General features: G+C 33.5%; 1 protein-coding gene across 1 annotated transcript in view; it reads left to right on the top strand.

Annotated features, from left to right (window-relative positions):
* LOC6051713 overlaps positions 1–27,905 on the top strand; it is a 119,477-nt gene that overhangs the window by 47,489 nt on the left and 44,083 nt on the right. The window contains exons 3-4 of the mRNA XM_038256252.1: positions 14,033–14,135; positions 14,189–14,408. Coding sequence (XP_038112180.1) covers positions 14,033–14,135; positions 14,189–14,408 — 323 coding nt within the window. The remainder of the gene's footprint in view (positions 1–14,032; positions 14,136–14,188; positions 14,409–27,905) is intronic.

The raw sequence follows: 27,905 nt of genomic DNA, 5'->3' as shown, positions 1-27,905 counted from the left end.
TTAGGTGACTTTTTTGAAAATAGCCGAAGTTTTCCATTTTTTTAAATTCGTGCAGATGTTTGCCCACTCTTGAGAAAAATAATTTTGAATTTTTATCAAAATTTTTAAACCAAAACTAACATTTCAAAAGGGCCAAACATTCAACATTACGCCCATTTAATTTTTGCCTTCCTCACGTTACTGAGGAAAGGCTATTAAATCACTCGAAAAATGAACTTCTCAATTAGACCTCTTAGACCCACCTTCATGTATACCTATCGACTCAGAATCAAATTCTGAGCAAATGTCTGTGTGTGTGGTGGGATGTTGATCAAAAAATTGTCACTCGATTATCTCGACATTGGCTGAACCGATTTTGTCCGTTTTGGCGTCATTCGATCCGTCTTGAGGTTCCATAAGTCGCTATTAAAAATTATGCAGTTTAGTTAAGTACTTCAAAAGTTATGCTAAAAAAACGATTTTAGCCAAAGTCCGGAAGATTGTAAAAACGGTGGTTTTTGTAAGAAAACCCGTCATGCTATACATTTTCAGAAAGGTATTCAAAAGACCTTTCCAACGCGTCCAAAACATTGAAGATCTGACAACCCTATCAAAAGTTATAAGCACTTAAGTGTTATTTACGCACTTTTTGCATTTTGGATAGCACCCTTTAAATGTGAGGAAGGCGCCAACCACCTAAAGGTGGATTAAGTAACGTTTTTCAAAGAGATCGGAAAATTTCACGAATGATAAAATATGAAGCATATAAAGATATTATAACATTGTAAATCGGACCATTAATTGCTGAGATATCGACATTAGAAAATAGTGGGTTGTTTGGGTGAGACTTGAAAAACAATTTTTTTCTGTTTTTAAGCTTTTGTATGGCAATATCTCAGCTACTTAGGGTCGTATCAACAATGTTCAAAAAAGCAAAATATAGAGAATTTTTTCAGCTTTTCAAAAATATATTTTCCAAAAGTGGGCAAACATGGGCACATATTTAAAAAAATGAAAACCTGTGACTATTTTCAAAAAAGTCACTTAAAAATGGCTTTAACTTGAAAACGGTGCACTTTATCAATATTTCACTACACTACATTTCGATTTTTGAAAAATTCAGTATTGATTTAAAAAATCCTAACTCGGTCAAAGATTTTTTGCACAACCTGGAAATTTCTGAAAAGTTGGCATTTGATGTCCTCTAAAACATATCAAATAATTGAAACAATGTTTTTTTTTTTGCAAATCAAGTTTTAGTGACAAAAAGTTAAATAAAAATAACCAAAAAAAATTTTTACCGTGCATCATTTTTTTCCAGTGAAGTCCGCATCCATACCTACAACTTTGCTGAAGACACCAAATCGATCAAAAAATTCCTTCCAAAGATACAGATTATTGAATTTTCATACATCATTTTTGTATGGACAGCTGCCAAATTTGTATGGAAAATTAAATGGACAAACTAATGATGCAAAATGGCTTCTTTAGGCATACCGATGGCACCAAAAAAGTATCAGCTGGATTAAAAAATACAAAAATTTAAATTGAAGAAAAACGACCGATTTCGTAGAGAATTGCTCTATTTTCCTTGAAAAGTATTATTACTTTTAAAAGGTATGAAAAATCTCAATCATTTGATATTTCTTTTGCAGGAAACTAAAACTGTCAGTACTTTTTCTAAAAATACAAAGTTTTCTGAAAATTTGAAATGTTTTCAAAGTAATAATTATAAATTTCAGATATTTTTAAATATTGCAATAATTATATTTGTAAGTGTTATTTTAAATTTAACAAAATATATTTATATGAAAATATTAAACAAAATCCCAATCATTTCATACTTATATTAAAAAAAACATTTAAAAAGTCTAAATACCTTGTTATGTCAAAATAAAGAGAACTTTCTAAAAAAATCTGTTTTAATATCAAATTGAATGAAAAATTCCTGATCATGAGATACCTACATAAATTGGAATCAGAAAAATATTGAGCATTTTACATGAAACATTGCATTTTGAATATACAATTTAAAATGCGATTCAAATCAATTTTGAAACATGAACCAATTATTATCTATATTTTCCGACAAATTTAATTGATTTAATGTGACTTGAAATGTAAGAATATTTAGTATTATTTTTCAAAAACATGTGAAACTTCTTATGAAAAAATGTTTATTATCAGGAAAATCACCCAAAGATTTCGAAAATAGAGTCCAATTTTGGATCCATGATTCATTTTGTATTGAGAGAATCATGACTCTTTGTGAGTTTTAAAATAATAAATATTTTTTTAATGCTGGTTATGATTAAACTTGACTTTACGATTTGAACTCAATACAAAAAGTCAACATTTCAAAACATCAAAAATATATGCTGTTAGCTTTAACAAAATATTCTTGATTCTTAAAATCGAAATTATTTTTAAATGAAAAGAGCAATATTTTTTTGTTTTCAAACCAATTGTTTCCGAGACACTGCGACTAAAAAAATTTCGAGTTTATCAAAAAATGCGATGCGATGCAATTTCGATTTGCAATATCAACAATTCATATCTCCGGAAGCAGATTTGCACTATCCTAAATTCTAGCTCAAAGATAGCTTTAAAGTTTCTGAAAACAAATAAAAAAATAAATACAACATTTTTTGAGATTTTAAGCGTTTTTTTTTATCAAAGGGACTATACAAATCATTTCTCAAGATAAAGATTGTCAAAATTTAAATAATCACTCGAAATAAAAAAAAAACAATAAAAAATCAATCAACACCAACTTGAGAATTTTGAATTTCGCACTCTCTCCATTCGTATTCTCAAAAGTTTGTAATTTCCCAAAGGACGACGTCAGCCCCCGTTCGCATATTATTGCAACGGAACGCAAACCAGCTCGGTTGGCTTATCTGGCGAAAATATTTAAACAAAGGATGCAATTGTATAACATCAGCTGTGGATGGTGTTCTGAGCAAACAAACTGCAACTCTTCTGTGACTGTGTTTGTGCGTTTAACAGCATGCTTCTTCTTCGCGGGAGCATTTCCCCGAAAGGATAAACTTTTCTTGCATCAAGTGGTTGGTCTATTATTCGCGCGGGTACACACACACACACACTCACTGAACCATGTCGGGAAGAGCTTTTGTTTCTTAGCAAGGCTCTTGTGTAAACTTTGCGTTCGGAAAAGCGTGTAATGTTTTGGGGCTTTAGTACAATGTTGAGTAATGTTCAAGAATGGATCAGCTGTTGACTTTACGATTTGAACTTGACACAGTCCCAGAACTGCAAAGTCAGAAGAGGAAGAAGCTGTTCAACTTTAAGTGAAATGGGAATCCATAACATTGTTGCACACTATTTGATGTTATTCATAGAACATACAACATTTTTATTTTAAACAGAAAACTTAAAGAATTTTTAAACAAAACTTCCTCCTAATAAGTTACAACCTTGAAAGCACCAAATATCGTTCTGTAAAATATGCAATCGATAAGTGAAGCCATCATTTCTCGCCGCAAAAATGGATTTTCTCGCAATCGATGCGTGGAACTCGCCACTCGAAACCACCACCCTCCCCGATAATCCCCGCCAGTAAATTCCAATTTCAGTGTCCCGACAATTTTCCACAACTTATCGAAACTTTTTCCATAACCATAAAATCAGCGTTCCAAGAACAGCAGCGGGCACAAAAAAAAGCAATGCGTTGGTTGGAAAATTATTCCCTGGCCCAAAAAATTCCTCGCTTTTCCCCAGTTGGGCGAGATTTTCCCAACGTTGTCACTCCACGAAAAAACCCCATCATCGCACTCAGTAAATTGAATTTCCCACTGGCTGACAGACACTGCGACTTTGCGGTGGTGGTGGTGCCAGGATAAATAAAAAATAACATTTTCCGTCATAGTCTCGCCGTTCCGAAACGGAGGGCTCAAGAACGTCCGAAACAAAAATAGCAGCATTTCCGTGTAACTCTTTTACGTTGGGTGGTGGTTGTTGACGGTGATGGAGCGACGACGAATGGCAACTTTTCGTGGTTTTACAAGTCAGTGAATTATTTTATTTCGAGAGTGTGGGAAACCGAGCGGCGAAAACAATTTGCCGATTTTCCACCAATTTGTGGGCGCTTTGAAGCTGCTCGGCGAGCGAACTTTTGATGCTAATTTTGGAATTTCTTAAAGTTGATTGTAGACAAATTTAGATGAAGGAGGTTCTTCTGAGCAATTCTCTACCAAAACCGGAAATGGATTTTATTTGTATTTTTTTATTTGACTCAAACTTTATGGGGACCTTCCCTGTGACCTATGACCAAATAAGCTATTTGCTCAGTATTGGGACTGATTGTTTATTTACCCTAACTAAGCTATTTTGTGTCATTGGTTCACCCATACAAGTATCCATACAATTTTGGCAGCTGTCCATACAAAAATGGTATGTAAATATTCAAACAGCTGTAACTTTTGAGTGACTTTTTTTCACTAAAACTCAATTTCCCAAAATACGTATTTAAATGGGCGTAATATTCAATGTTTGGCTCTTTTGAAATGTAAGTCTTGATTTTAAAATTTTCAAAAAAAAATTCGAAAAGATCGAAAAATTTTACGAATGTTTCATGTATTAACATTGAAAATCGAACCATTGGTTGCTGAGATATCGTCATTAAAAAATGGTGGGTTGTTATGGTGAGATTTAGAAAACTTCAATATTCGTATTTCTTTTTCTTAAAGTGGCTCTATCTCAGCAATCCGAGGTCCAATCTTCAATGTCTCTTAGAAAATTTTATAGAAAATTTTCTGAAATTTTCAAAAAAAAATAATTTAGAAATGGTCACTCATGGTCACTATTTTTAAAAATTGAAAAACTGCACATATTTCGCTAAAATCAAACTATCGGTGACTATATCTTGAAAACGGAGCCCTTTATCAAAAAATCTGTAAAGTACTTTTAGATTGCAAATTCAATTTTGCATTAAAAAATAATGTCAAACTTGTTTTTGCATGAAACATCTAAAATTGTATGGAGACTTGTATGGGTGAACCAATGACGCAAAATAGCTTATTTGGTCAAACGGAAGGTCTCCATACTAACATATTATTGATTGGTGATAATCTACACTTCATTCTAAACAAGGAAAGCAGTTTTAAAATAACTTAAAAGATTTTTTTCTGCATTTTGTTGTGCTTTGGATTTTAAATCCACGAAAATTTCCAATCCATTATGATTCAAATTAAATAAGTCTCTCTATTTTGCACAGCTTTTCTAGTCATGTCATAGACTAGAAAAGCTTAAGAAAATTCTTTTAAAATGTCTAAAAAACGGCAACACCAAAAAGAGACACCAGGCAATGTCAAATTTAAGATAAGTTTAGACCTTCATGATTTATTTTTAAAAATATTTTACAGATTTTCTATAAATCACTACCGCCAGCTGGGAAAATCGAGACTACAGTTTGAATACGTACAGGAGAATTAGAGCAACAAATTTGAAAATTGATATATTAGTTGTTTAGTTCTGTTTCTGTTTCAACCGAAATCAATAAAAAAAATCAAAACATTATGCAAAAAAGAAAAGAAAAATATATATAAATTTACACATCACGTAATTACTGTTTCTTATGTAAACTCGCTCAATGTAATGTTGAAATATGATGTAAAGAATAAAAAGTCATGGAAATTACTCCAATGTAAATCTAAATCTAATGTAAATCATGAATTTAATGGAAACGTTGAGCATGGAAACTCACATCTGATGAATTTCTACCCGTGTTCGGTTTCCTGTAAATTCCTCTTTAATGTAAATCATATATCCAATGTATTTCTGCCAAACGATGACTTCAAAACTACCCGAACTAAAAATAGTTATGTTTGGTTCTCTTTCTATCGCTCTCATTTTTCGCTGGCCCACTGCCTCAGCCTCGACCTGAGCAAGTTGATGCTTCAGCCGCTCGTGTATAAAAAGCGAAGATGGCTCAGTCGGCAGCGGGTAGCAGCAGTAACACCGAACATCCTACCCGTCGTCCGTTCGATTCCAGTCCAGCGTTATTCCACTTGGCCGTCGACGAGAAAGCGTCCCCTCCTGTGAAACAAATTTTTAAAATCATAATTTCCTTTTGCTGCACGCTTCAATCATTTTAAAATAGAACATAGGCCACACCCTTTTCCTACTGCAATCCAAGTCAAGCTTCTCATTCCCATTGGTCAATCAGAATAAGTTGATTTGAACTAATGTAAATTCCAAAACTAATGAAAATTTTCAAAACTAATGTAAATTTCCAATGAATCTAATGTAAATTTCCAATGAACCTAATGTAAATATACATCATTTATCATGATACCTTTTGGTACATGGTAAATAATGTAAATTTACAGGAGTATTTTTTTCTGTGCAGACTGTCTTAATTCGATAAATTTGTCCTGATTTGCCAAAAAAGTTTGATTTAAAATAATTTAAATTTATTGCATTCTAAATTAATTATAACAAACGTAGTGTTTTCAAGAACATGTAAAATCAAATAGAAAATATTTAAAAAGCTAGACAATTTTCGGCTCTGTAAACTAAAATTTTAACAATTTTCCTTTATAAGCCATACAAGCCATTTTTACGAATGATTTGCTCCTCTCCACAGGATTTTTTATTAACATTTCGAAAGCAGTCGTTGAAATACAAAAGGAACTTTAAAAACGTTTTATTTGAAAAATATTTTTCGTTGCACACTATTACGAAATGTACATATGATTCATTGCTATTTTTCATTGGAAATAGCTTCAAATGCACAGACCATGCTGTGAATTTTGGAATGTGAAGTTTGAAACATTTTAAAGCACATGAATATATTTTCTTTATTACACAAAATTCACAAAAGTTATGAAATAATGTTTTTTTAATGATTCGATGAACGAATACGCAAATCAGTTTAAGCTATCAAGCAAATCCCTGTTTATTTTTTTTTAATAATGACGATAAAATTGCATATAACATGAGGAGAAAAAAATGATTTCAAAATGAACATTTTAATTCAATTCGTTTTGAAAAGCTATTATTTTAAAAATGAGAAAAAAAATGCTCAGCATTTTGCCATGCTTTATAAATTTCTATACTTTTTTATAATTAAAAAAAACTGCCATGAATGGAATTTAGTCCAGACTTTTTGAAATATTGAAAACCAACACAACTTTGATTAACTTATTTTACTGATGATTTTATTTGAAGAAAAGAAAAAGGCACTTTTACAAAATAGTTTTGAAATACGGCTCAAATCACGCAAATAAACTTTTTGCTTGAAAATAATTTTTTTTTTTCAAAAAATAATATTTGTTCATAATTTATAAGATTGTTGCAAATATTTCTTAAAATTTAGAACCTCGATCATGACGAAAGTCGAATGAAGGGGGCAAAAAATAAAATGAATAATGCAAGCCATGGATTCAACAGCTAAAGAAAAGAAGTGTTGCAAAAACAAAATAAAAAACCGACCCAGTTATTTCACAATCATTAGTTTTCAAATGTCTAAGTTTTTGCGGTCCTGATAAAATATGATATGATATTCAACGATTCAACGAAGATATTTCTTTGGATTTTTCAGGTAGTTATCAGTAGACTAGATTTTATGTCCATAAAAATTTTAATGTTAAATATTAAATCTAAAAGTTTACATACAGTTAAAATAAAATCAAATCATTCTTTCGTAAAATCACGATAACTCATGCTGGTTACAAGCAAACCCATATATCATTTTATTGCAATTTACACTCTAAAAAATAACCCTGCAAAGTTAGAAAAAACACGAAATTTTAAAATGAAAAATTTTGTTTGTAATAAAAAAAACCCTTCTGGTTTAATGTGGATTCGAAAAAAACATTAAATTTCCCATTAAATGACATATTCCAAAAAAAAATAACAGTTGAGTAACGTAAAATGGCTGAGTTTTTTTAAATACTTTTTTTTCGAAATTTTCAAAGAGGGGTCGGGGCAAGTTTTCCCGATTTCGTGTGATTTGACGGAAAATTACCCTTTACAACTGTAAAACAACCAGTCAACTTATAAATAGACAAAAAAAAACAAATTGAGTTGTATTTCCATATTCTTTATTTAAAACAATATTATTCAAGAATTCAAGCAAGCTAATTGTCAATTATTGTTGAAACATTCAAGGCATGTAATAAAAATATTTTATATCAAATTGAAAAAAATCTGCACGCTCAAAAAGAACATCAAGTCTATCCACGCTATCCTACATGATAAAAACCAACTTGCATGCATCCAACATTGAATCAACTCCATTCTTGCAGTCATAATGCAATCACTCCACTTCACATCCCAAACATCAAACAACAATAATTCCAGAGCTTCGACTGAAATCGAATTCCAAGCCCACCCCCTAGTAATAATTGGAATAATCTTTTGCGCACACACACGGCGCTCTCTCAAACGTGCAGCTTCCGGAAATAAATCATGAAAGATTGAATGCTTCACTCCGCTCACCCATTTCCCAACCCGGAACGCACAAAAGTCGCAATCCAATTTGAGCGAAAGTTAATTTCGATGCCACAACAAATTTCCCTTGTTTGCACAATTGATGGAAAAATTGACATTCGCAAGCGATCGTGTTTGCTGCAATAATTTCCCCCTTTGGGGTTTGTGCTGGAAGGGGGTTGGAATTTTCCCCCGAAAAAGTCCAATCGTGATGCATTGCCGCTCGATTGGCATTAAACATTCATAAATAAAGCGTAATCAAATTGTGTATTTCGTTGAAATTATTCCGATGACATTTCGGGAGCTGAAATTCAGAGGGGGTTGACACAAAAAAAAACAACTCCAAGCTAAGGTGTCAGCAACAAGCCACAAGGCACGAGAGAAAAAAAAAGTCGCTGGGAAAAACATCAGCGGGGGGAAAAAACAGTTCAGCAAAGGCATCAACTCTAATTTATTCATTCAATTTTACACAACTGAAATTTGCATACGTGTCATCGCGTACGACCGACACCCATGCCAGAGCTTTTTTTTCTCTTTTGAGGGCAGATAAAGGTGTGTGAGATGGTGTTAACAAGAGGAAGGTGGAGGGAGGACGACCCCTCAGGAGCTGTTTGTGGAATCAGTCACAAAAAAAACGTTTTCGCTCAAATTTCATCAGGATGTCGCCCGTGGTGGTGTGGAATTTCCCACCTGGGAAGAAGGGAAGGAAGTCAACACCTGGACAAATTTCAAGAGTAAACTCTGATGAAGGGTGATTCGATGAAGGGAAATTAGATTGAATCACTTAAGATTGTTGTCAAATTATATTTTTTTTTAAATTTTTGAACATCATTTTTACATTTTGGCAAACAAAATAAATTTCAAATATCACAAAAAGCTTTTAACAACAATGGATTTATGAAAATATCTATTTTTACTTTCACGTCATCAACATGTGGTCTCAAAATACAAAAAATTAAAAAATAGAAAGGTCAATATTGGGCTGAAAATACATGAATATGCATTCTACAATGCTTTCCGAATAGTTTACAAGGGATTTTACAATGTTTTTCAATGAAAATTTACATTTCGACCAATATTTGTTTGCCTCATAGTTCTGTGAGAGAAATTTTTAAGGAGAGAGGGAGGAGAAGGGATAAAACTTGAAATAAAATGTGAAGGGCCTAATTCAATATTGAAATTGTAATTAAGAGAAAAACTGTGGTCTTTTGTGGTCTCTAAATTTCCATAAAAGTTTAACTGTTACATTTAAAATCAAACAATTAAAAATCGTCAGTTAAAAAATAGAGGCTAAAATTTATGACCAATGGTTATTGACCAGGTTATCGAGATTATCCAAAAATTATATCTTATTTCATTAAAATGAGGCCGCTTTATTTGTTTCTCTCCTCCAAAATTTACCAACAATACGGGGATTAAAAGATAATTTTAATTAAAAAAATTAATAACATAAAATTTCGTTTGAGGCCGTTGCTAATATTTTTCGATGTAAAGGTCACCCCCTTAAAATGCATGATTGTTATCTTATTTTATAATATTTTGAAAGTCTGTTATTAAATTTTTGACACGATTTGTTTTTTACCTTTTCTATTTTGTTTGAAAATATGGTATGAAATTTTGTTTTTGTTTTTTTTTATCATTCCTTTTTTTTAAGTTTTTAAACGTTATAATTTATGCTTATTTTTAATTATTTCGTTATTATATGTAGCCAGATTCCTCTCATAATAATTATTAACTAGAGTTATTGAGAAAAACTTTAATGACTAGTTCCAAACAGTCATTAAAGTTTTTCTCGAATGACACGAATGACTATGGAATTACTGAATAACCAGCTCAAAATTCAAGTGGTGCCGGATTGCCATTCTGGCACAGTGCTGAAAACTCTTACATAAAAAATATTTTAAAAAATGGGGTTTTATTATTCATCGAGATTTTTTCCAAAATTGCCCAATTTCTCAAAATAGAAAATGTAAAACCTTTTTCGGATTCAACGCACGATTTTTTTATACTTCAAAAACTAAATTTAATAATGTTCCTAAACAAAAGATTAAATTTTATTTAATCTGTTTCCAAAAATATCTTAATTAAATTTCTATAAAGTAAAAAGGTTTAGATTTTTAATGGCAATAAAATTTATATTTTTGAGAAACATATTTTTCCAAAATATGTTCTGTAGAAATATTGCAATGAAATTATGAATAATGTCACTTTACTATAATTCAAAGCAAATTTCATTTAAAAACAAAAAAAAAATACAAACATTCTGTTCCAAATTTAAAAAAAAATATCAAAAAAGGAACCTTGCCAATGGTGCATTATGTTTGATATATTTATTCAAATTTAAACATTCATAATAAAATAAGAAAATTAATCAAGCTCTACAAATTTTCTTCATTTTATATTTTATATTTAATATCAAATATTAAAATTATTTTAAAATTTGACAAAGCTTACATAAACATACCTTAAATTGTAAATTTTAGACAGAAACATAAGTGGCCCATTTGACATCAAAAATTCAAATGTGAGCACATTAAATAAAAAAAATACACATTAAAAACTTATCAGGTTCTACAAAAAAAATTTACTCACTTTATATTGAAAACCAAATAATATGTTTTTGAAAAAATTGCGAATTGAACCTATGGAGCAATTCCAGCTCAAATCAGGAATTTTTCTGGTACTTTTGTACCCGACCCTCTCCGATTTCAATGAAACTTTGTAGACATGTTATCCTAGGCCTATTTAAGCCATTTTCGTGTATATGGAGCCAATAGTACTCGAAAATAGCATTTGAGAAGGGCGTAAGGTATTTAATTTTTTTTGTATTTTGCAATTTAAAAATTACTGTATCTCGAAGCCGTTGCGTCGTATCAAAAAGTGGTCAAAGACAAACTTGTAGGAAATTGGACGGGCTTTCTGAAAAAAAAATACACTGAAACAAAAATACACGCCACTTCATGAGATTTTTTGATTTTAAAGTCTAAAACTTAATTTTAAAGGTGTTGTCACGATTTTTTTTCGTTCAAAATTTTTGAGGAAATATCCTAAGATGTTACCAAAAGACTGACGAAAAATGCAAGATGGTATGTCCCTCCTAAAAAAAATACAAAAATCATTTACTAAAACTGTTTTTTTTTTTGAAAAGTGGTCTAAACGTCAAAATTTTCAAAAACCCATAGTGGGAATCGATTTCCCAGACAATTTTACATAAAAGTCTCCATATTGACCATTGTCCTTTGTCCAATCCTTGGGAAGATACAGTGGTTTTAAAAATAAAAATGATGATAAATGGGTTTTTTGGTGGTTTTTGGCAATTTCTATATGACAGACTTGGTTTTTTAGTCTCGTAAATATTTTACCGGAAAGCTCGTCCAATTTCCCATAAGTTTGCCTTTGACAGCATTTCGATTGGATGTAAGGGCTTACAGATATAAGCTAAATTACATTGTTAATAACTGAAAAGGGAATATTTTTTCCAGTGTGGTAGAAACCTGGATAGTAAATTAGCTTACGTAAATATCAAAACGAGTCAAATCAAAATGCTTTCAGAGGCAAACTAATGGGAAATTGGACGAGCTTTCCGGTAAAAATATTTACGAGACTGAAAAACCAAGTCTGTCATATAGAAATTGCCAAAAACCATCAAAAAACCCATTTTTTCATCACTTTTATTTTTAAAACCGCTGTATCTTCCCAAGGATTGGACATAGGACAATGGTCAATATGGAGACTTTTATGTAAAATTGTCTGGGGATGTAAAATTGTCTGGGGAATCGATTCCCACTATGGGTTTTTGAAAATTTTGACGTTTAGACCATTTTTCGAAAAAAAATCGTGACAACACCTCTAAATTTAAGTTTTAGACTTAAAAATCAAAAAATCTCATGAAGTGGCGTGTATTTTTGTTTCAGTGTATTTTTTTCAGAAAGCCCGTCCAATTTCCTACAAGTTTGTTTGAGCACTTTTTTATACGCCGTTGCGGCTTCGAGATACAGTAATTTTTAAATTGCAAAATACAAAAAAAAAATAAATACCTTACGCCCTTCTCAAATGTTATTTTCAAGTACTATTGGCTCCATATACACGAAAATGGCTTATATAGGCCTAGGATAACATGTCTAAATAGTTTCATTGAAATCGGAGAGGGTCGGGTACAAAAGTACCAGGAAAATTCCTGATTTGAGCTGGAATTGCTCTATAGTTTCCGCGATATCGTAATTGAAAGTTACAGGTTTATTAGGTAACACAGTGTTCAACACTTTAAAAACTCAATTTAAACTATATGTATTCTATGTATTCCATTCTCAGAAATTAATGACACATTGTCAATGTCTCAGAAAAAAAAGAGGGTTTTTTTTCAGCTGGCAAGCATGATAGATAATAACGAAAAATGTTAATATTTCATAATATTACAGCCTAAAAATGATAATAACTTCAAAACGGTGCACTTTAACAAAAAAAACGGTATAGAAATTTCGTTTGCAAATTTAATTTAGCTTTTAAAAATGATGCATTTTTTAACACCTTTTCAATATTTTTCCAAAAATTATATCTCTGGAATTAGCTTTTGCACCATATATGTTTTTAGTCTCCTAAAACATAAAAAAACGTAAATTCAAGAAATGTTTATTTTGGGAATTAAACTTTTTTTGATGAAAAGCTCTATACAAAAATGTTTAACCTATTTTTACCGAAAAGTCCTTATCATAACCTACCACTTTAACGGAGACTCCAAATCGTTCAAAATAATCATTCAAATGATGCAGAATTTTGAATATCCACATACCATTTTTGTAAGTACAACTTCTCAAAAAGTTCCAGCCAGATTAAATATACCAAAATCAAATTTCAAAATTGCTCAAGTATTAAAAAAAATATTTTTAGAAATCTGAACTGTATGATAAAAATCCTTAATGATAATAAATAATAATAAGAAAGCAACATCTGAACTTTCTCCTTTAAAAATAGTACCCCAAAAAACAACCATGAATATCCGTCCTCACAGTGCAGAATAAAATAAACATTCATCAATCGTGATGCTTGACTCTGCAGAGTCGTTGAGCCAACCTAGGTCTCGCGCAGAGATGTCCTCGGGTGTGTCAAGGACAACCTGCCATCCAAACCGGCAGCGTTTGTCTGCCATCGGGCTCTGCCCCCCAAAGGGCCTTTTTTGGCCTTTTTTGCAGCGCTACAAATATGCGCGCTGTTCACTCCACTCCCCGGGTATTGTACGTTTGTACGTACAAAGTTATGAAAATATCCTACCTGGCGCGATACTTTGTCAAGGTTGACAATAGTTCCAATTTATGAACTGCACACGTACACATGCACATTAGACACACGTACGGAGATACAGTTTGGCAGTTCATTATTCATTCTAGCCCAGGACTATGGAGAGGTCATGGGGCTTTGTGGTGAGATAGAGAGATAAATAGCTAAATTTGTGAAAATTGCGGAGCATAAATAAGTCAAAATGTTTCATTTTGTGGCATAATATATGGTCAATGCTTAACAAAACAACTTTGTCGAAGACCGCAAGTCGATCGGAAGCTTGGTGAACTACTAACTTTGATGTCTTACTTCTGTCCATTTCCAGGTACGGTCCCCACTTTGAGACGGACAACGTCACCAACATCACCGTCCAGAACGGGGACGACCTATTTCTAAGCTGTAGGATAAGTTTGCTGCAGGACAAAACGGTAAGTTCTTCCTGCGATGATTCGTCCACAAAGCTGAAGTTGTCCCTTCTCAGGTGTCCTGGGTGCGGCGGAAACACGGCGAGACGGACCTGCAGCTGCTGACGGTCGGCAAGCAGACCTACTCGGGCGATCCGCGGTACACGATCGAGTTCCAGTACCCGAACAACTGGCGGCTCAAGATCGCCGCTGCCAACAAGAACGACGAGGGCGTGTACGAGTGCCAGATCTCGACGCACCCGCCGAAAGTGATAATCTACTACCTGCACGTGAACGGTGAGTCCTGGGAGTTTATTTGGGGGGCAATTCATCATAACCTGGAAAGAGTGGAGTCAGAGTTACACAATTTGTTTGTTGTGAGGAAGTCCCACCGGGCAGAGGACATAATCAGTGTCAAACCTCGTTAGATCTATTCGCACGCAACCATGTTGTACACGTGTCCTCCCCCACGTGGTGCCACCACCACCCGTAGAGGTGGTGTGTAAATTTGAACAAATGTGTTATAAATCACTGATAAAAAGCTCATTTATCTAGAAAACCTATCACAAAGCGAGAGAGAAATTTTGGTTCCACCCCTTTGGCACCGGGGCCTAACATTTCCCGGCCATGCAAAATTTGGCCAATATCTGACACATTGATTGCGCGCCTCAACCGCGCACGGTGAAGCTTGCCAAGGCCAATGGCAATAATGGCGGTTGAGATATGAGTTTGCTGCAAGGGGTGAACACTTTGGGAAATCGTCGCTGTCATGCTTACTAGACGCACGTGCATTTTGAGTTGAGAACCCCATTTGATTTGAAGATTTGAAGATTTGAAGATTTGAAGAATTGAAGATTTGATGATTTGAAGATTTGAAGATTTGAAGATTTGAAGATTTGAAGATTTGAAGATTTGAAGATTTGAAGATTTGAAGATTTGAAGATTTGAAGATTTGAAGATTTGAAGATTTGAAGATTTGAAGATTTGAAGATTTGAAGATTTGAAGATTTGAAGATTTGAAGATTTGAAGATTTGAAGATTTGAAGATTTGAAGATTTGAAGATTTGAAGATTTGAAGATTTGAAGATTTGAAGATTTGAAGATTTGAAGATTTGAAGATTTGAAGATTTGAAGATTTGAAGATTTGAAGATTTGAAGATTTGAAGATTTGAAAATTTGAAGATTTGAAGATTTGAAGATTTGAAGATTTGAAGATTTGAAGATTTGAAGATTTGAAGATTTGAAGATTTGAAGATTTGAAGATTTGAAGATTTGAAGATTTGAAGATTTGAAGATTTGAAGATTTGAAGATTTGAAGATTTGAAGATTTGAAGATTTGAAGATTTGAATATTTGAAGATTTGAAGATTTGAAGATTTGAAGAATTGAAGAATTGAACATTTGAAGATTTGAAGATTTGAAGATTTGAAGATTTGAAGATTTGAAGATTTGAAGATTTGAAGATTTGAAGATTTGAAGATTTGAAGATTTGAAGATTTGAAGATTTGAAGATTTGAAGATTTGAAGATTTGAAGATTTGAAGATTTGAAGATTTGAAGATTTGAAGATTTGAAGATTTGAAGATTTGAAGATTTGAAGATTTGAAGATTTGAAGATTTGAAGATTTGAAGATTTGAAGATTTAAAGATTTGAAGATTTGAAGATTTGAAGATTTGAAGATTTGAAGATCAAATTGAAGAAGATTGAGAATTTTTCATTTTTGTCATTTTTTCGGCATTTTCCATGTAACCTGGCAACATCTTTTCTGGTCTCATCTCCAACTTTTCAGCCACGTTCCGTTTCGCAAACTGCAAACTGCACTTATCGACCAATGTTCCCAATGTCCCTGGGCTGACAAAATAAAAAGAACAAAAATCAGCTAGCACAACATGCCTTCCAGCCAAATCACGCCCCAGCAAACAACCAAACTCAACGAGCAAACAAAAGCAAACTCTCTGCTGCTCTGCATAAAAGCTGGAAGCTGGAAATATGCGCAATCTGGAGGGAACCATTCCGCAGCAAACGAAAATTCGTCAACCGGGGCTTGGAAGCTTTTTAACTTTTCGGGCTCCTAAAGTTGAGCCGCGCGAGCTTATTCTCTAATGAACAGTTTCGGAAGTTGCACAAACTTGGCCAACTAACACAATGGCTGGCCAGTGTTGCCAGTTATTTGGGGATATTTTTTTGGGAGATGAGAATTCTACGATTTCATGGCAGAAACTGGCGCAATCGTGTCACAAAAAGTCTAACGTTGCCCTAGTTTTGGTCCTCTTGATTTGGCGAAAAGATGAAGGAAGTGCTGTTGCTGGACTCATTGCAGCGTGAATTTCCGCTTTAATTGTAAAAACTGACAAGGGAACAATTTATTCTGTGGAACGAGTTGAAGGAAAGAGATGAAAAAACTTTGCAATTTATGTCGTATTTAGAAAGACAGAGCAAGAATAAACCAGCTGTAAATATCATCCCCACCGGATGTGCGGACTCCATGAAAGTAACCTTTTCGTTCCGGTAAGAAGCATCACATCGGAAGATTTCAGCGTTGAAAATATATGTGAGCGTGTGTGTCTGTGTTTATCTACATGCCAATGAAAAGCTCAGTACCATTGTCGGGTAACCACAGCGTAATAAGGCAAGAGTTATGTGAACTGCACACTGAAAAAAATCTGAAAAGATCATCAAGAACGAGTATCGAGTAGAATCGACAGGGAAGGGAGGATGCGTGGACATACCGTGCATAATAAGCTTTAGCTTCGCATTTCCCAAATTTATTTTTTGCTGTGCCTGCTTCAAACCCCTTTTCGCTGTGACAACAAGAGCGGGGTTGCTCATTTCTATTCAGGTTACGAAATGCCACCACACCGTGCAACCAACCGACGACGTTTCCCAGCGGTGGCTTCTTCCGGTTTGTTGGCTGCTGCTTCAAGAATTGCAATCTTCTGGCAGGCATCTCCGGAGGTGCACTTTTCTTTTGCTTGCCCGTCGGTAAGCTATGAACTGGCAAGATCTGGTTGGATGTTTTTAGCACAGATTTACGTCGAAATTTTGGATCGCTTCCAAGTTTTGGTTGTGACAAAAACGGATAAATTCAGGATTTGATTTTTTGTAACACAAATTTAAGAAGATGAGCCCATGAAGTCTGTGCACGAAAACAGCAAAGTGCTGAACTCTTTCGCCAAAGATCTCATGGTTAGGACGGAGTCGTTGTGTGCATTGTAGCCTGCTAAGCAGGTACCTGCCCTACGTGTCGTCGTGGCCTCTGCTGGAATGAAAAATGCCAAGGAAAACGTGCAATTTTTCCTAGTGTCATCAGCTAGTCCGGGGGACGACGCTGTCCTCTTTGTGGTTGTGGCAGGTATCTCACCTTGGGTGCATTCCAGAACGGACCCAGACAACGTCAAGGAAAATCTGGGAAATGAACCATTTTTGGTGGAAAATGCACCTGTCATGAGTGACAAGCACTTCTTTTAATTTTAATGTTATGCTTTGTTGAGGGAAGAATATGTTGGAATTTTTAAATAGTGAGGTTATGTTGTGCCACTTCAATATGGCTTTAAAACGCCTTTACTTGTTACAACTGATTGAAAGTATTTGTCGCGCGTCAAATCCAACCAACAAGGTCGAAAACCGAAATGATTGCCAAATTATACCACTCTCATATATTACTTTCAACCCATTTTCCTACAGCATTAAACCATTCCCAACATCTCACAAGGCTGCCACAACATACCCTCTGCTTATTAGTTCTAAACGATTTACTTCGAAATGAATTTTGGAGACTTCCCCTCTATCTGTCTCAGTCACTCGTAACTGCTTCTGTCTCCAAAGTTTTCCGCACCATCAACAGCAGCCTCAGTCAGTCTCTCGAAAGTACATCTGTGTGAACCACCAAACTGACCTTTTCCGACTAAACCAACCAAGTTGAGATTTATTGCCGTCAAGAAGCACCCAACAGTGTTGCCAGGACACCACTCGAGCAGAGTGACCTCGGAAGTTTCATCCTCGACCTCGACCTCGGCTCGCTCGCAAACTCTCCCAGAATCACGTAAATGGATGAAGACAAACTTTTCATCTAATTCCCATTACTAAATCAGCAGGAAAAGTAGCATGGCCGGATGCGAACGTCGGAAAACACAAGTCGAAACAGCGCAAGACAATGTTGCCAGCGAAACGTCTTGTGGAAATGTTCGTAACAGATCCCCTTAGCTTTAGTACCGAGGATGTAGTAGCAGCCTGTGAACAGCTGTGAGTGAGCGCGGTGAAAAGACAAATAAAAGTATCGAAAAAATCTTGGAATTCTGAAAGAGGTCAGGAAGATGTGGGGAAAAATGACAATATTTGCCAATATATTTAAATTTCGAATTTTTTTAAAATCAATGGGGAAGAAATTCTTGAAACTAAAAATAAACTCTGAAAAACAAAAAACACGTCAAAATGTGGACCATTTACTGCCAGCGGCACAGACAACGTTCGCCGGGTACGAATCCCGGCGGGAAAACTTGATTTGTGAAACAGCGTAGTTTGTAAATCAAATTTATTGCAAACAATTTATTTACGTTTTTTTTCCTGCGGGAGCAAATTTGGGAAGGTTTGGGTTGGCCGAGCCGAAAATGTTGTGGGACGCTGGGCTTGGATTGTGGGAAAACTGACGTATACAGAACATATGAATAAGATGGTTAGTTTGAGTTTGTAAAATGATATTTCTTACAGAAAATTAATCTTTAAAAAATGAAAATAGCACAGTTATATGGTAAAAATGGTAAAAATCGATAAGACAAGTCAAAAAAGACTCTTGACATGAATACTGGAAATAAAATTGAATGTTTTGCACTGCCATGATGCGTCTCATAAAATCTCCAAGAGTACACAGTACAGCTCACACTCTGATGCTGATAAGCGCTGATGGCACACTGGGAAGTAATCGAATCTTTTCTATTGATAATTTTAAGCTAATCATGAGAATGTAAGTCTACAATATATCATAATTTGGATGGAACAAAATATTTATACTTTCATCAATTTCTTTAAATTATTATAGATGTTTTTCCTATTTTTTTAGATTCTTTAAATATTAAAAATGTACAGATTTGACTGGCTCATCATTCTAAAAAAAAAAACACAGAAAAAATTAAGTCGAAACATTCTAAATTTTATTCGAAACTTTGCTCCGCAAAACACCCACCTCAGGTTTGGAAGCGATTGGTGGGGTCCACATTTTGTGAATTGGATTTTATTTAAATATTGCAACTTTCCTATTTTAAAGAAATTTCACAACTGATGAGAAAAAGTTAAAAAATAGATAATGTGCTCAAAATGGTTTCGAATCTGAATTTTGCATTTTAGATCAATAGTGAGTCTGCAGTAAAATAATTATCAACGAAATCAGCTTTTTTCGAATTTTTTTTTTTGATTTTTATTTCATCTATCTGCCGGGGCGAATGTGATAGGTTCAAACCTATTTTTCCACAAAAAAAATGAGTACAAATTCATTAATTACTTCTTGAAAAAGTTATCATAAAATTTTGATAAGTTCAAAAAGCTAGTTAACAATAGCTAAATAAAAATAATGAAAAGACTATTTTAATAGTGTCACGTCAAAACAGTTCGAATCGGAAAACGGAATGCATTTTCGTATTTTTTGAATAATTTCCACAAGAAGATGATAAAATAGGGGAGAGTGGGGAGACTTGATCCCCTTTTTTTGTATCGCACATAACTCTGTCAATTTCTCACAAAACTATAAACTTTTTGCATGAATTGAAAGCTTAAACATCATCTACGTTTGGCTTATAAGGGTATTTCATCAGATGAACTCTACGAATCATGCCAAGCGTTTTAAAAAAATATTTTAAACCGGCATTTCAAAAATGTTAGGGGTAACTTAATCCCCCTTTCAACATTTTGAAGAAATCTTAAGCAAAATGTTTCTTATTCATTCATACTTTTAATTTTCTATAAGTTACAGTAATTTCACATAAAACCTGTACTTTTGTGTTCAAAATATAACAAGTAGAGTAAGTGAAATTTCACGATTTCGTGGACAGCGTGAAATCCGCGAAATTTGTCTTATTCTGCGAAATCCCGTGAAATTTTATGTTTGTATGAAACTGTAACAATTATTTTCAAAAATTTTATCAAGCTCAAACAGGAATAAAAATAATTCGAAGATCTACTGTAGAATTAAGCGAGTGAAAATACCCCTTTTCAATTACTTATATAGGGTTAGAGAAATTTTATGACCATCCGCGAATGGTGTGAAATTATTGATATTTATAAATTTTCTGAAATCATGCTTTTCTTCAAACAACTTCAATATTTCAACCAAAAAGACTATTAAAGTAAATTTTATAAGTTTTCAACCAAAAAGACTATTTTAGTAAATTTTATAAGTTTTCAATTGAAAAGCTTGATATGAACCAATTGAAGAATTGTTTAGATTTATCAGTTTTTAGGAACTAACAAAATTTTGTAGTATTTTTTCACTTTAGAAAAAATTTCCCTTTTAAATTTGAAAATTAAAATTTCAAAATGAAATAAGCTTTGTTTTATCCAAAAATAAGTGAAAAGTATTATAAATACTCATCACTTTGAAATCACATTTTAAAAACGTTTCAGATTTTTTTCTAAGTTCTGTTTAATTTTAACGCAATATGGGTGGATGATTCCCGTGAAAGTAAAAAAATGACACCTTTTTGTTTTCTGATCTCATTTTAAATAAAAATTTCGATTTTGTTGCAAATTATATTATTTTTGCCTATTGATTTTAAATTTAGTTTTTGAAAAGAGTGATCGAATCCTAAAAAAATATTTTGAATGGGCTAAATGACGCAGAAAATTTAACTAACTATTTTACTCATTTTGGATGAACAAGATAGTTAAATCTTGCTTTATATGAAATTCAATAAAATGTAAACTATTAAAACAGAAGCAAATCAGCGAAAACATTATCGCTTTATTTGTTGAATATCAAACATGTAGATCAATAAATGATACCCTACATTTTGTTTTGAATATAAAAAGAGCTATAAACTAGGTGGAAACTTTTTTTGAAAATTATGAGAGTTTTTTTTGTTTCACGTTCAAATTTAGTGAAGATTTTTTTTAAACAAAAGATTTTCAGAGTTATTTCAACATTTCTCACGTTCCGTGAAATTTGCGTGAAATTGTGTGTTTTACAATTGAGTTCCCCGTGAAATTTGCTATTTTCGTGCGTGAAAAATCACTAAGCCTAATAACAAGTTTAGTATGTAAAATATTTAAAAACTAAATATTATTTTTTAGACCAAAATTGAGCATGTTTACAAAAGCTGGAAATTTTTGTTTACAAAACTTTTGAAAAAATGTTCAAACTGCAGTAAGTTATGTACAACTATACTAAAGGAAACTATGTATGAAAACCCAGCCCAATTAATTAATCTTGAGACTGATTCCAGTGACTGTAAAAATGCAGGGATCAAGTCTCCCTAAACGCACTTTTTTAAACAATTGATTGTAAAAATAGTATGACGATAAATTTAACATCAAATGCGTAAGGGTTTTGGAGTTGATAAGTTTATCAAACAATTCATTTATAAAAAATATTTTTTTGAATAATTTTTGAGTGTTTTCTATACATATCAAAACAAAGAAAAAAAGATCTCTTGGAAGTTTTTTGCAGCTCGTTTTAGAAAAATGTGTGTAACTCGATCTAAACATTTTTTTTTTCTTTGTTTTCTACAGTGAGTTTTAGTTAATTTCGCACATCTTTCTAAAACAAAGCTAATTGTTTTAACCAAATGCTGACGAGATACAGGCTTGGGATCAAGTCTCCCCGGGGATCAAGTCTCCCCACTCTCCCCTACCTAAGTTTGTAAATAATAAAATTTATGTGCTTTTGAAACACAATTCTATTCCATTTTTAAATTTACAGGCATTTTAAGCAGATCAAATTTCGTACAAAATATGGATAACACGCAGTGAATAAATATTTTTGGAAACTAAACTAGTTAAAAAATTAGGCAAAATTCTCCAATTGTTCCTTACATTTAAATGTAATTTGCTAAAGAAAACAACTTGGTTAACTAAATAAAAACATGTTTTTTTTTTTCTTCAAAACTATAGCAGCAAACTATGTTATGATATATTTGCCCTAAAAATTTTATCATAAAAGATAAAAAAGGGTAAAAATTTGTCATATGAAAATATGAATTTGCAATCAAAGAATTTTAGTGAAATTTGAAAAATCAACGATTCAAAGTTATAGCAATTTAAGGAAAGTTTTTTTTTTTTTAAATTAAATCACAGGTTTTCAATTTTTAAATAGTGCACATGTTTGCCGGTTTATAATAAGGCTGGTACAAATATTTTTAAAAATTTTGCATCAGCCTAAAAATATTTCGTATATTTGAACTTTGTTGGAACGACCTTTGGATGTCGAGATATGACCATGCGAAGATTAAAAAACAGGAAAGAATAGATTTTCGCATTATGGCTCAATTATTTCTCGTTTTACTGAACACCAATCTCTCGGGAACTAATGGTCCGATTTCCAATGTTAAAAAATAGCAATTTGTGAAAATTTCTGCTCTTTTCAAAAAAATATCTAAAAATTTTAACATTTAGCCCAATATTTAAAAGTGTAAAAAATAGAGCCCTTTCAAAAAAAAAATATTTTAATATAAAATAATAAAATATTTTGACGGGCAGAAAATTTCATTTTTTTAATTTAAAAACGAATCAGTAATGGATACCAAAGATAACGGTAATCAGCAAATGAGGGTTGATTTGGTTACCCTGAGAAAAACTAACTTTTTTTTTGCTTCTCAGCAACCAAAAGGAGATAAAATAAAATTCATAAACGTGGCATTTACTCATGTTTTCGATTTTTTACCAAACATATTCACTATTTTTTAAGTTCAAAAACCAAGACATTTTTCATAAAAATTACCTTAAAATGGTTTAAAAACAGTGCATTTTATCAATATTTTACTACAGTACTTTTTTGATTGATATTCATTTAAAATTGAAGTCATAAAATTTGTTTAAATATGTTTTAAATCACATTTTTTTTTATTTCCTTGTATCAATTTTATCAATTTAGTCTTCCTTCATTCATACTTACAACTTTGCCAATGACGCAACCGAAAAATGTAACAAAAAAAAATCTGAAATCTCTCAAAATTTCTCATTATTTTTTGTCAGGATCAGGTTGGCATTATACTTTCATAGAAACAGTTTTTTCAACAAAAATCAATCAACTTCTACAGAAAAATATCAATTTATTATTTTTATCTGAATATTTGAAAATGGCAAAAATATAAACAAAAACAGATTTTTTAAAAACTCTAATTTTCATAGTTTGCATTACCAAACCATGCTAAATTTGCTGAAATAACTAGAATATTTTATCAAATTATGTAAAACATCGACTAAACTTCTAAATAAAATTTCTTAATTTATACAATTGTGACTTTTAGGGAAAATAAAACTTTTTTTCAATCTTAAATTTTCCCACCATGTCCAAAACCTCTCCACGGTTGCCAAATTCCATTCCACGCCTAGCATTTTACGAGCATTTTTGTTCGGTCCATTCGTTCGACGACGTCGTATATTTTTACATATTTACGAACATCAGCAGCGACCACCCCCCGCCGGAACGCCGTTCCATTAGGACACTGCCGGCCATCTGGCCCAGAAGTCAGTTGGATAAAATAAAACCGAAAAAAGGTGTTTCGAGGATTCGTCTGCCTCGGCAAGATTTATCCCCAACACGGTTCTCGGCTTCGAAATGATGAATTTTACGATAATGGTTATTGTAGGTGGGAAATCCTATAAAAAGTAGCTCGCAACATCTTGAGGGGAAAACCACACGCACACGCGTCTACTATACACGTGGAACTTGTAAAAATGATCCCCAAACGCACACAGGGAAAAGCTTTTCCTTCGTTAAGTGAATTATCCCCTGATTGCTTACTTGCTTCCATTCATCGATGGATATCGAGGAGGGACGGTTTGCCTACCTAACACGTGGTCGATGAAGGGTTCTACAGAGAGAGACAGAAAAAAGCACTACTATTGAGCTCCAGGAAATAAAAGAGTCGTGATTTCGAACGTTCCGGATTTATTTTATCACAAATACACGCTCACTCACACACATACATTACTTCCAATTCAGGGCACATTACTTTTTGCTCGTCGTGTTGAACTGGAAAGTGTGTTCTGTAAAGAGGAAAAAAGAAAAAGAATTCTCTCCAAAATATCAGAACAAAATATAAAAAATCAGGTCAATGCAAATTGCAGAAAAACACAAAAAGAAGATTTTTTCAGCACGTGACGTACATTTATCCAACGAAGTTCATAAATATTGTCATTCATATGGGTAATTCTCCGCCAACTCACACAGCAGTTGCCCCGACCCCTCTTCGATTTGCGTGAAACTTTGTCCTAAGGGGTAACTTTTGTCCCTGATCACGAATCCGAGGTCCGTTTTTGATATCTTGTGACGGAGGGGCGGTACGACCCCTTCCATTTTTTGAACATGCGAAAAAAGAGGTGTTTTTCAATAATTTGCAGCCTGAAACGGTGATGAGATAGAAATTTGGTGTCAAAGGGACTTTTATGTAAAATTAGACGCCCGATTTGATGGCGTGCTCAGAGATCCGAAAAAACGTATTTTTCATCGAAAAAAACACTAAAAAAGTTTTAAAAATTCTCCCATTTTCCGTTACTCGACTGTAAAAAATTTTGGAACATGTCATTTTATGGGAAATTTAATGTACTTTTCGTCTACATTGTACCAGAAGGGTCATTTTTTCATTTAGAACAAAATTTTTCATTTTAAAATTTCGTGTTTTTTCTAACTTTGCAGGGTTATTTTTTAGAGTGTAACAATGTTCTACAAAGTTGTAGAGCAGGCAATTACAAAAATTTTGATATATAGACATAAGGGGTTTGCTTATAAACATCACGAGTTATCGCGATTTTACGAAAAAAAGTTTTGAAAAAGTTACTTTTTGCGTTTCTCTTTGTTTCGTCGTCCGTGTCTGTCGCGGGTGACCATGAACGGCCATGTTCGATGACGACAAACTTTTTCAAAACTTTTTTTCGTAAAATCGCGATAACTCGTGATGTTTATAAGCAAACCCCTTATGTCTATATATCAAAGTTTTTGTAATGGTCTGCTCTACAACTTTGTAGAACATTGTTACACTCTAAAAAATAACCCTGCAAAGTTAGAAAAAACACGAAATTTTAAAATGAAAAATTTTGTTCTAAATGAAAAAATGACCCTTCTGGGACAATGTAGATTCGAAAAGTACATTAAATTTCCCATAAAATGACATGTTCCAAAATTTTTTACAGTCGAGTAACGGAAAATGGGAGAATTTTTAAAAACTTTTTAGTGTTTTTTTTCAATGAAAAATACGTTTTTTCGGAATTCTGAGTACGCCATCAAATCGGGCGTCTAATTTTACATAAAAGTCGCCTTGACACCAAATTTCTATCTCATCACCGTTTCAGGCTGCAAATTAATGAAAAACACCTCTTTTTTCGCATGTTCAAAAATGGAAGGGGTCGTACCGCCCCTCCGTCACGAGATATCAAAAAACGGACCTCGGATTCGTGATCAGGGACAAAAGTTACCACTTAGGACAAAGTTTCACGCAAATCGAAGAGGAGTCGGGGCAACTTTTCCCGATTTCGTGTGAGTTGGTAGAGAATTACCCATATGTTTATAGGACCCAGCGATGGAATAATCATCATCAAAAGAAAATCATTGGATGTTCATCAAGAGAAAAAATCCGAAGAAAGCATGCTCTCCTCTCTCGCGCACGAAAGATCGGTAAAAGAAATCTAAAAAAATCATCATCTTGATTATTCGGCGGAACATCTATTTCACTACTACACTTGCAAGTGTAACGTCACATGTCGAAAAATGACCTGTCACATTTTTTAGATGGGCAAGGTGTGTAAACAAAGTGAAATAAATAATTTTAAGTGGTGCTGACAAGCAAATTCACAAAAAATCATCAGCAGATTGATTTTCTGGGAGAATTTCGGGAGCGATTTTCTTTTGCGTGATTTGCCTCCTCTCTCTTTCGCGGGTGAAAAAAGTTTGCAAGCGAAATTGATTTTTTCGCGATTTTTCCATCCAATCCATGATAGGGCCTATTCAAAAAAAAAACTCTAGATGTGTGTAGTCAACTCATTGAACGGTATAAAAACAATATTGAAAAGTATTTTCGATAGAAGAGCAGAAAAGTTTAACTTTTTAGCACCCCATTTAGTGCTGAAAATTAGGACTTTTCATACAAGGGATGAAGTCGATTCTGTTATTTTTTGTAGAGTAAATTATGCAAAATTGATTTGAACTAGGTTTTAGCTCAATAAAAAAATCCAAAACTGTCAAAATTCTAGAGAATTTCTCACCGGAAAATGGATGACGTAGTGTGATCGTGGTCCTTACGTTGAATCGTCCGGGAAAATCCCATTTGGCCCGTCGTGTGTGTGACCCGGATTTTTCGCAAAAATGCTAATGCGGCTACAAAAAGGGGTTTTCCGGCAAATCCGTACCACCTGCCTGCTCCAACGCCCCCAAATAACAGTCACTCACCAGAATCGGCAAATCAAATTTGTCACGTTCGGGCGGTTTTGAACTTTTACGGTTATTTGATATACCGATGCTAACTCATTTCCGGGGAAGTTGATTTTTGAACCCTTTTTAGGGCGTGGGTTGATTGGAATTTGAGGCATCATCCGATTTGGTTTTAAATTTTTAAAGTTGTAATTTCATTGTTTATGCGAAATACTGCAAGATATTATTAATCTTTACCTCCAGCTTACAAAAAGCAAACCACTATTTCAACATTGCGACAACGCATTTATCAAGCTAATTAAACACTAACCGACGATGAAAAAGCATGTCCTTTTCTATTTCAAATGTAATTCTACCCTGACCAGTACCCCTCCTCCGAAAGGGTCACAACCCACTTCAAGATATCATATTTTAAAAGGTACACCACACACACACTCTCTCTCTCTCTCTCGTAAAGTTACTCCTTTCCTTGGCCGGAAGCTACATTTTAACATGTGTCCTGGACCGGGTTGGCCACATAGCCAGGCTCTCCGGAGTGCAGCTGCAGCAGCCACGAAGAACATCCACTTGAAACCTCGTCCTCCGCGTCCTGAATCCGCACTTCACTCAACACAATGCCCGAGTTTAAGTGCTGCATTTATGTCGGAAGTGGTTAGCAACAATTTATTTTATCCCTCAACTGGAGCAAACCACCGTACCGTGTGAGGCGGGATTCAGGTTCTTTTTTTTTCTGGCAGTTTTGTGACCGATTTTTCCGGGACATGGCCATCGTAACGGCCGTTGGTCTGGTCTGTTCGGTGTGGCCACAGTGCGCTCTTGGCATGTGGTTAGCTTTATTCGACTAAGACAGGGGTCGGGTTCTCGGTGGCGAACGGAACTGAATTGATGAAGGAGAGATCGGATTAGCATTACCAACTTGAATAAAATTAGTATCATTTACAGACTAAGCATGGCCAAAAAGATTTTTTTTCTGTCGTTGAAAAATTTAATTCAGAAAAAAATTCAACATGATTTGATATAAAATAAGAATGATTCTCACTAGTCCAAAGAAATCATAGAAAATAAAAAAAATTATAATATATTCTGTTAAGCTCTGAACAAAAACAAATCGAAGGGATCAAAATTTTATTTATTTTCAACAAAATTTTGTTCAGGTCAATACTTATATTATTTTAGGTTCCCCCCACCCCCTTCAAAACTGCTTAAAAAAATCAGGGAATAAAA

Source organism: Culex quinquefasciatus, chromosome 2 (assembly GCF_015732765.1).
Source record: "Culex quinquefasciatus strain JHB chromosome 2, VPISU_Cqui_1.0_pri_paternal, whole genome shotgun sequence".
Classification (NCBI taxonomy): domain Eukaryota; kingdom Metazoa; phylum Arthropoda; class Insecta; order Diptera; family Culicidae; genus Culex; species Culex quinquefasciatus.
Note: the sequence above shows the minus strand (reverse complement) of the source record. Positions and strands in the feature narration are given on the sequence as shown.